We start from the raw sequence: 11,105 nt of genomic DNA on the forward strand, positions 1-11,105 counted from the left end.
ATCAATAAATCTCACTACAGACATTTCCAGAGTCCTCACCTCTCCAGTTCTGTCCATCTGTTATTCCCATAGATAAGAATGATGTAATGTGACGTCATCAGAATCTCTCACCTCTCCAGTGAGACGGAAGAGGATCTCTAGGGTGAGGTGTAACATCCTCTCCGCCATCTTGTCTCTGTCCATATCCATCCTTGATGGGTAAATCAGGAAAATTCTCTTTTGTAGAAGATCTTCACTGAGAGGATCCGATATTGTAGAGACCTGAATGAGAAGAAGATGATCCGATGTAACATCATAAGAATCCTGTGTAATAATACAATTACTGGAGATAATAAGGGAAACATATGAGGAGATTTATTATCTTACAGGGTTTAGTTTTCTTCCCTGACATCTACTAATAAAACCTATATATTTAGGCCACAGACAACAAGCAGTTTCCTCCTCGGAGTCGGCAGCTGAACACGTTCCTCATAGACTCATCTTCCATAACACTAATTCTCGTCTCATTACCGACACTGGAATCGGCATTAGTAATACTGCAGGAGATATTCATTACACGCGACATGAGAAATAACTCCTTCATGATGAGGACGACATCTTCATCTTCTACTGCGGCTCTAGAGACAGATTTGGCCAGAGTCGGTCACTGCCTCCATCCCCACCGGCCGTCTATATGAAGGTTTCCCGTCTTCCCCGCACTGGAATCTTCTATCACGTTAGATCTCGGCTCTGAGTCACACACAGAAGTTTGAGGCTTTTAGAAAAGATTTTTTGTTTCCACAATCACAACGGACAGAAATGATCTGATCCCAAAGTCTCCATGTACAGTGATTTATGGGGATTATTTCTGGCCTTAGGCTTTCCTAATTAGCAAACGACATAATTCCTTATGAAAACATATTATATAGACAAAGAGGATGTCCCCAGAAGTTCCATAGGATTCGGGAAAGGTGGTGTACCTCACCCATGTCACACTTGGCTCCTAATGCCATGGTCTCCTCCATCTCGGATACAATCCCTGATGTATATCCCTTCCAGAGTATGAAAGTGGTGATATGTGTGGACTTGAGAATATGTGTCTATTATAACCTGACCTGGTACGAGCTCATAACTCTGATAACGGACCTGTTGGTGAGGAGGAGCAATGCTTTATAGAGCACATTATGGTGAATGCTGTGTCTCATTCGTTTTGTTTATTTCTGAAAGTGTGATATTATATCTCTGTCCCTGTGGACGGTGATTATACGGATTATTCTGATCTTACACTGCATTGTCATATGTTTGTCATCTTATTTTGTGGAATCTTTCAATAAAAAGAGTTTAAAAAAATAAATAATCCGTCACTATATGGAAAACAGAGTCACTGCACAATGTTAGTTATGTCTCGTCCTTAACGATTTTATTGTACCCCATTATCCTATACACTGTGGAGTAGATAGAAATCATAGGTCTGACAGCAATAGCTGGAATTGGAGCCCTCAACTTAAAATGAAAAAATATATATAATATATATAATATATATACACACACACTCACAGGGTCGGACTGGCCTGGCGGGGTATCGGGGAAATCCCCGGTGGACCCTTGGCTGTGGGAAGAAAAGGAGGAGAAGAAGAAGAGAAGAAGAGAGAAAGAAAAAAAAGTCTGCGGTTTTTAGGGGCGTGGGCCTTTTAAAAGCGCAGGCAGAGTACGTGCAGGGGTGCGCGCATGCAGGGGTCATTACCTGAACCGCTGCGGCGCATGTCCCAATCAATACTGAAGAGTGTGCGCTTGCCGTCACTGGCATATGACATCACCGTTACACGCCACAAGCGATGTGCGCACACATTCACTGCCGGCCTCTGCTATGTCGGAGGCCATTTTACTAAGTGCACTGCGGACCTGCAGAGGAGGAGGACGCAACACGGCGCTGGAAGCGCAGGAAGGTAAGAGGAATCTTTTTTTTGTCCTCTCTCTCTGTACATGAAGCCAGGACAAGGAGCCAGGATGGATACACATGGGGGCCAGGATGGGTATACATGGGGGGCCAGGATGGATACACATGGGGGCCAGGATGGGTATACATGGGGGGCCAGGATGGATACACATGGGGGGGCCAGGATGGGTACACATGGGGGGCCAGGATGGATACACATGGGGGGCCAGGATGGATACACATGGGGGCCAGGATGGATACACATGAGGGGCCAGGATGGATACACATGGGGGGACAGGATGGATACACATGAGGGGCCAGATGGATACACATGGGGGGCCAGGATGGATACACATGAGGGGCCAGGATGGATACACATGGGGGGCCAGGATGGATACACATGGGGGCCAGGATGGGTATACATGGGGAGCCAGGATGGATACACATGGGGGCCAGGATGGGTATACATGGGGGGCCAGGATGGATACACATGGGGGGGCCAGGATGGGTACACATGGGGGGCCAGGATGGATACACATGGGGGGCCAGGATGGATACACATGGGGGCCAGGATGGATACACATGAGGGGCCAGGATGGATACACATGGGGGGACAGGATGGATACACATGAGGGGCCAGATGGATACACATGGGGGGCCAGGATGGATACACATGAGGGGCCAGGATGGATACACATGGGGGGCCAGGATGGATACACATGGGGGCCAGGATGGGTATACATGGGGGGCCAGGATGGATACACATGGGGGGGCCAGGATGGGTACACATGGGGGGCCAGGATGGATACACATGGGGGGCCAGGATGGATACACATGGGGGCCAGGATGGATACACATGAGGGGCCAGGATGGATACACATGGGGGGACAGGATGGATACACATGAGGGGCCAGATGGATACACATGGGGGGCCAGGATGGATACACATGAGGGGCCAGGATGGATACACATGAGGGGCCAGGATGGGTACACATGGGGGGCCAGGATGGATACACATGAGGGGCCAGGATGGATACACATGGGGGGACAGGATGGATACACATGAGGGGCCAGATGGATACACATGTGGGGCCAGGATGGATACACATGAGGGGCCAGGATGGGTACACATGGGGGGCCAGGATGGATACACATGGGGGGCCAGGATGGATACACATGGGGGTCCAGGATGGGTACACATGGGGGACCAGGATGGATACACATGGGGGGGCCAGGATGGATACACATGAGGGGCCAGGATGGATACACATGAGGGGCCAGGATGGATACACATGAGGGGCCAGGATGGATACACATGAGGGGCCAGGATGGATACACATGAGGGGCCAGGATGGGTACACATGGGGGGCCAGGATGGATACACATGAGGGGCCAGGATGGATACACATGGGGGGCCAGGATGGATACACATGAGCGGCCAGGATGGATACACATGAGCGGCCAGGATGGATACACATGAGGGGCCAGGATGGATACACATGGGGGGCCAGGATGGATACAAATGGGGGGACCAGGATGGGTACACATGGGGGGCCAGGATGGATACACATGGGGGGCCAGGATGGATACACATGGGGGGGCCAGGATGGATACACATGGGGGGGCCAGGATGGATACACATGGGGGGGCCAGGATGGATACACATGGGGGGCCAGGATGGATACACATGGGGGTGCCAGGATGGATAAACATGGGGGCCAGGATGGATACACATGGGGGCCAGGATGGATACACATGGGGGGCCAGGATGGAGACACATAGGGGTTAGGCTGGATGCATATGGGGGCCAGGATAGAGGCACATGGGGGACCAGGATGGAGACATATGGGGACAGGAAGGATACACATTGGGGTCCAGGATGGATATATGGGGAAGGGCAAGGATGGACATATATGGGGGCAGATTGCATATATGGGGATATGGGGGAAGAACAAAAGACCAGGAAGCATATATATATGGGGTCCAGGTTGGACATATATGGTGGATAAGGATGGATATATGGGGGAGCCAGGAAAAGGGACCAGGAAGGATATATGGTGGCCCAGGAAAGATATATAGGGGCAGGATAAGACACATATGAGGGCCAGTATGTATAGCTGGTGGAGCAGGATGGATATCTGGGGGCCAGGCTGGACAAGGGACATAGGGGACCAGGCTGGGGCATATCATAAAATAAAGAGGGCCAGGCTGGGTGAGATTATTAAATAAAGGGGGCCAGGATGAGGGACTAAATTACTGTTTGAGGGGCAGAATGAGGAACACGCTATATTAGTGCAATCATATAATCCCTTTAAAAACATGAAACTTTAATAAATTGAGGTAAAAAACACCCCCCTAGTGCAATAACACAATTAACAAACTATACAATAATAACCTACGATAGCCCTACGCTAGCCTGCTATCCCTTCCTGACAGTGGAGGTTGGCACCCTAAAAGATACGATTTGGCACCCCCACTCCGCGGCGGCTCTCCCAGACTTGCCCTAAATGACCCTTATAAACTACAGGTGGGAAAACAAAAAGCAAATAAAAGAGATGAAAAAGATAGTGCTTAATAAAATACACAGGCTGTTAATGTACAATATATAAAAGACAGGCTGTTACCGTATTTTTCGTTTTATAAGACGCTCCGGATTATAGGACGCACCACAAATTTTGAGGAGAAAAATAGGAAAAAATGTTTTTTTAATAAAATGGTGGTGCCTCCAGGTGTCTTATTGCTTATCGTGGGTGGTGGCTGCGGTGAAGTGGGGTCCCAGGGTCGCTGCTGGAGGAGGCAGGAGTGGGGTGATACTGCAGACCACAGGAAGGGATGAGAGGGTGCTCCGATGTGCAGTGCGCTGCCAGGGGGGCTCGTGCTGCTACCAGGGGGGCTCGTGCTGCTACCAGGGGGGCTCACGCTGCTGCCAGGGGGGCTTGCGCTGCTGCCAGGGGGGCTTGCGCTGCTGCCAGGGGGGCTCATGCTGCTACCAGGGGGCTCATGCTGCTGCCAGGGGGGCTGTACTGCTGCCAGGGGGGCTGTGCTGCTACCAGGGTGGGCTTGCGCTGATGCCAGGGGGGCTGTACTGCTGCCAGGGGGGCTCATGCTGCTACCAGGGGGGCTCATGCTGCTACCAAGGGGGGCTTGCGCTGCTGCCAGGGGGGTCTGTTCAGCAGCCCGGGGCTATGCCCACATTTACCGGGTGTCCGTCGGCGCTGTGGGTGTCTCCGGGTGCCCAGCCGTGTCTTCACGTGCCCAGCGGTGTCTCCGGTTCCAATCCCGGGGCTCTGGCGACATTTTGCGACAGGCCAGAGCCCCGGGGCTCCCTCTCGGTTCCCTCTGTTTTGGGCTCCGGCAATATGGCGGCCGCCGCCGGGGACGGCGCATGCGCTGATGGTGATCTCGGGACTGAGATCTCAAGAGATGAGATTTCAGAGAGATGCACTTACAAAGCGGAAAATACGGTACATGTAAAGTAAACATAGAGTAACGTCTTGTATAACCAGTAGATAGTAGCACATCTTGTCTTTTTGGGTATTAATAGACCCCAGAAAATATAGATTCCATAAGCTACCAGTAGATAGTGGCAACCTTGTCTTTTTGGGTATTAATAGACTACAGAAAACATAGATTCCATATGCATTATCAGATAAAGCCAAAAAAAGAAAAAATCTCTCTGCAGTAAAATCAGACAAGCACAGACAAGAGGTAAAAAATAGCGTGGTTCAATAAAGGAACACCAGAATTATATCCATATTGGTTCCGATAGAAGGCAATGGATGATATCAATTGCCAGAAAAAAAATCAAAGAAACAGCTGGGGGTTAACCCAAACTTAGCTTCCAGCCTCGATGCGTTTCCCCGTTCACGGTTCATCAGGAGGCACTATAAGGAACTGTAATGATCCCAGTGCAGGTTTTGACCTGCACGTCAGGGGTTAATGTCTGGAGCCCAGTGCAGGCTTTGACCTGCATGCCTGGGGTTAATTATTGTGGCCTCTGTTTGGTTCAGGGAGAGTTTCTTCTACCCCTGAGAAACTCCAATCCCCGTCAGTTATACTTTTGCCTTTGGCCGAGTGTGTTGACCCCTGTGTGCCTGTTCGTTGTCTTATAGCTTGCTTATATGGTTCTGACCCGGTTCTGTCCCCGTTGTGAGTTTGCCTGTTGATTCTGTACTGCGCTATCCTCTCTGTGTATGACTCATTGCCTGTGACCTGACTATTCTCTGCTCGCCCCTCTTGTACTTTGCAGCTATCTCCGTGTATGACTTATTGGCTACGTCTTGACTTTCCGTTCTGTCTAATCCTCTGGTATTGTCGTGCTATCTCGTGCTTTGACCCCGGCTTGATCTGTTATCGCCCCTGTCTATGCCCCTTGGTAACTTTGTCCCGTAGTTACCCTGCTATGAGTTTTCCTGCAGCTCCTAGCTCTCTGAGGTTTAGGCCATGCCCCCAGCAGTCACGTGCTTCAGGTCCTGCTGTTCTGAAGTACGCACCTTCTCTGCTGCTGCCGGCTCCACAGGTATCTCTGAGCACAGTTTGCTTTACTCAGGACACGCGCACTGGCTCAGTGAGCAAGTTCAGTGCGGTGTTCCTGACAGGAACCAGCCAATTCATGGATATGAGGTGTCCAGATAGAAAGGCAAACCTGTCCAAATGCCATAAAGGACTAGTTTATATATCCTAACATGGAGTCCAAGGACCAATCATGTCCAGCCAAGACAAACACACCCACATTTCCCAGATCGCACCAGGTCATAGATAGTCTCCTTAATGAATTTGAACAAAGAAAAAAATGAAAAAAAACCCACACATCAAACCCTATTTCCAGCGGTATAAATCAAAAAGGGGATAGAATGATATTATGTACAAAGCAGGAGACATAGAATGAATGAAATACCTGAAATCTACGCTGAGGGTTTCACAATCAAGTCACTGTGATGTTTCCATAAACGGTCATAAAATATAACATGTCTCGACAGTTATAGATGTGCGCTCCCGATGATTACAATACAAGCTGAGCGTACGAACATGGTCGCCCCCAATGTCCTGTGGTGCTCCTCTGGGCAGGCGCAGACAGGCGTCTCATACTTGACGATTGCAGGCGTGCGCTCCGGTGTGGAACGCCAGCCACTTTCTGTATACTAGGAGATGGCAGGTTTTTGGACATGCGCAATGAAGGTTTTAGGCGGCGAACCAGGATGGATATTTGGGGGAGCCAGGAAAAGGGACCAGGAAGGATATAAGGGGGCAGGATAAGACACATATGAGGGCCAGTATGTATAGCTGGGGGTGCAGGATGGATATCTGGGGGCCAGGCTGGACAAGGGACATAGGAGGCCAGACTGGGGCACATCATAAAATAAAGGGGGCCAGGCTGGGCAAGATTATTAAATAAAGGGGGCCAGGATGAGGGACTAAATTACTGTTTAGGGCCAGAATGAGGAACACGCTATATTAATTTATGGTGACAAGTGGGAAACATAATTTCTTTACGGTCCAATTAGGGACATTATTACTACTGTAATATAATTTACTTTTTAGGAAACACATTGGAGATCCGCACGACGGAGGCAAGCGCAAGCAAAAGGCAACAGGATTAACCACCTCTAAGGTTTCGTAAGGACCAATAAACTTGGGACTCAACTTAGCAGAAGGAACCTTCAAACTTATATTCTTGGTCCTTAACCGTACCTTATCGCCCTCCTGGAATGCCGGTGCCACCAACAACAAACACCACACAGAATCACGGCCCCCACAGCACCTCACACAGTATTATGGCCACCACACCCTGCTACAGAAAATAAGGATCCCCAGTCACTATGGAGGCATTTACAGTCCACCACAACCCCTTACTCAGCATAATGGCCCGTACCAGCCACACATTCAGATTCCTCTTGATAAAGCGGCCTGAGGCGCCGCGAAACACGCGTCGGGGGTGGCACAGCCTGGTTCTCCCTTCCTCCCTGTCTCGGTAAGCTCCCCTGTGGTCTGTCTTTGATATTATTTGGTTGCATCTTGCAGCGGGTCACTATACTACACTAGCTTCCTCTCTCACTTCATCTTTTGATGTTTAATTCTGGATTTACTGTTTGGGCGCTTCTATCATACTATTACTTGCAGGACATGGGCCCATATGGGGATGCACACTGGGGCTACCTTTCCACCTTGGTGGAGGAGTAGGGTATTTTGGGTTGATACCGTCTATTTTGTCTGACTAGCACATTGTTACATATGTATTATCTGTAGTACTTTTTTCTAAGAAAATTTGACTATTTTATATGCTATTTATCGCATGCTCTTATTCTGTCTCCTGGTTTTCACAGTGTATTTTGAGCTTGTGCAATTGGCGCTGGTGTTTGGGTTGCTCTTTCCCATCTCCATTACGCCACATTATGTCCAAGGGATTTTTGTTGCCAGCCACACATTCAGTATGAGAGTCCCAACAGCTCTTCCCTTAATATTAAGCCTCCACAATTCCTGATTTAAAAGCACACACACTATTCCCCCAACCCCGTTCCCGAGGTGAACTGCTCCGGTCTGTGCGGTGTGAGTACTGAGGCTCCATACTACAGGTGTGATGTAGTGACGTCATTGTGCCTGCAGTGCACGGAGTCTCAGACTCACAGGTGAAGGCTGAATGGGGGATCAGGAGCTTTTGACTCCTGACTCACTATTCTATTCAATGGTATCACCGTCATGGGAGTGTGGATATCGCTGAAATTGTGATGATGGGAAGGAGAGGGCGACCAATACCAAACCCCACGAGCCCTGTCAATGTTTGGGCATCATAGCAACCGAGTGGGCTACCTTTATGGATGATACACTCCTGCCTATCCAACTATTGTATGGTAAATATCTCATAGATCCGGGGTTCATTAGTATCTGCACCAAGAATGAGGCGAAGTGACTCTACGGAATCACTGGGAAGAGGGAGAGTTTCAGGAAGGAAGAGTCTAGATGGTGCACCATGTCTGGTGACCTTGTTGACCCAGTTTCCTGTTATTATAAAGGCCATTGCCTCAAAGGAAAGGGGTGCGAGGAGGAATCTGAGGTACCGGCCATGGTAAAGTGCCCGAGGCAGCTGGGTGTGGGGCAGAGCCCTGCTTACAGGGGCATAATGGGGGCATTACACTGTGTGGGGCCAAGAAAGGGGCCCTGTACTATGGGAACACTCCGTCTCCTCACTGCCTGTCCTCCATAGTGGGGTCGTATGTATCTATTACAGGAAACAGAAACGTGAGGATTCTTATAGAGTCTCAGTGCAGAAGGGGTTAATGTCCCCCGCGCTCAGTAATGGGGGATCTCCACATACCTCCACCTGCAGAGCCGCACTCCACATATATGGCTGCTCTGTGCACAGGACCTGTGATGAGGTCACAGGAGGGGAGGAGTCAGGGGTCACATGATCTCCGGAGTGCAGACCTCCATGGAGCCTTCTCCTCAGTCAGTGACATTCCCGCCATTATTCGCCCCTCACTACTGGCACAATTACCCCGCGCAGTGGTGTAGCGGGGGGCGGTCCGCCCCAGGCGGCACGTGTGTGGGGGCGGCGCGGCAGCAGCAATTCAATTCCTCTCCTCTGACTGGGAGAACAGCGCGGACTCCGCGGAGGCCCAGTGCAGGCGCTTTCTACCTTCTACGCCACTGCCTTGCTGGACTCGGAGCCCCGGCTGCTTTCCGCTCCTGAGCCGGTGCTGGGCGGAGGTGTTGGCCGCTCGGAGCTGCCAGAAGAACACGTGGCGTGTGGCTGAGGTGACGCAGGAGGAGCGGATCCCGGGACACAGGAGCCGGTGAGTGAGGGGGACGGCGGGGAGCGCTGCCCAGCCTGCCCATGATGTCTGTGAGGGGAGGGAGACACCGCGGTATGTGATTGCCCCTTGAATTTCATTGCATCATGTAATGTTATGCTACAGGGGGCGGCATCTAGGTAATTACTCCCTCTCCCCCATTTACTAATTCTAAAGTTGAGGCTCCCTAATCCTTGGAGTTGGATTGCCTACATCTTCATATAGCTGATATTATGCAAAAGAGTTGGGCTCTGTAGGGAGAGGACATGGGGGGCTGTGCAGAGGAGGACATGGGGGGGCTCTGTAGGGAGAGGACATGAGGGCTGTGCAGAGGAGGACATGGGGGGGCTCTGTAGGGAGAGGACATGGGGGGCTGTGCAGAGGAGGACATGGGGGGGCTCTGTAGGGAGAGGACATGAGGGCTGTGCAGAGGAGGACATGGGGGGGCTCTGTAGGGAGAGGACATGGGGGGCTGTGCAGAGGAGGACATGGGGGGCTCTGTAGGGAGAGGACATGGGGGGGCTGTGCAGGGAGAGGACATGGGGGCTGTGCAGAGGAGGACATGGGGGGGCTCTGTAGGGAGAGGACATGGGGGGCTGTGCAGAGGAGGACATGGGGGGGGCTCTGTAGGGAGAGGACATGGGGGGCTCTGTAGGGAGAGGACATGGGGGCTGTGCAGGGAGAGGACATGGGGGGGCTGTGCAGGGAGAGGACATGGGGGGGCTGTGCAGGGAGAGGACATGGGGGCTGTGCAGAGGAGGACATGGGGGGGCTCTGTAGGGAGAGGACATGGGGGGCTGTGCAGAGGAGGACATGGGGGTGCTCTGTAGGGAGAGGACATGGGGGCTGTGCAGAGGAGGACATGGGGGGGCTCTGTAGGGAGAGGACATGGGGGGGCTGTGCAGGGAGAGGACATGGGGGGGCTGTGCAGGGAGAGGACATGGGGGGGCTGTGCAGGGAGAGGACATGGGGGGGCTGTACAGAGGAGGACATGGGGGGGCTGTGCAGAGGAGGACATGGGGGGCTCTGTAGGGAGAGGACATGGGGGGGCTGTGCAGGGGAGGACATGGGGGGGCTGTGCAGGGGAGGACATGGGGGGCTGTGCAGGGGAGGACATGGGGGGGCTGTGCAGGGAGAGGACATGGGGGGGCTGTGCAGGGAGAGGACATGGGGGGGCTGTGCAGGGAGAGGACATGGGGGGGCTGTGCAGGGAGAGGACATGGGGGGGCTGTGCAGGGAGAGGACATGGGGGGGCTGTGCAGGGAGAGGACATGGGGGGGCTGTGCAGGGAGAGGACATGGGGGGGCTCTGTAGGGAGAGGGCATGGGGGGGCTCTGTAGGAGGGACATGGGGGACTGTGCAGGGGGGTACATGGGGAAGCTGTGTAGGGGAGGACATGGGGG

General features: G+C 52.1%; 1 protein-coding gene across 1 annotated transcript in view; it reads right to left on the reverse strand.

Moving 5' to 3' along the window:
- The window catches only part of LOC141077556 (oocyte zinc finger protein XlCOF29-like), a 56,244-nt gene extending 55,240 nt beyond the window's left edge, over window positions 1–1,004 (reverse strand). Inside the window, exons 1-2 of the mRNA XM_073564558.1 lie at window positions 960–1,004; window positions 112–261 (exon numbers count right to left, since the gene is read on the reverse strand). Of these exons, the coding sequence (XP_073420659.1) occupies window positions 112–261; window positions 960–1,004 (195 nt within the window). The remainder of the gene's footprint in view (window positions 1–111; window positions 262–959) is intronic.
- Between the last annotated feature and the right edge of the window lie 10,101 nt (window positions 1,005–11,105).

The sequence above is a fragment of the Dendrobates tinctorius genome, unplaced genomic scaffold, assembly GCF_039654945.1.
Source record: "Dendrobates tinctorius isolate UK_male_01 unplaced genomic scaffold, ASM3965494v1 ptg000456l, whole genome shotgun sequence".
NCBI classification, from domain to species: Eukaryota; Metazoa; Chordata; class Amphibia; order Anura; family Dendrobatidae; genus Dendrobates; species Dendrobates tinctorius.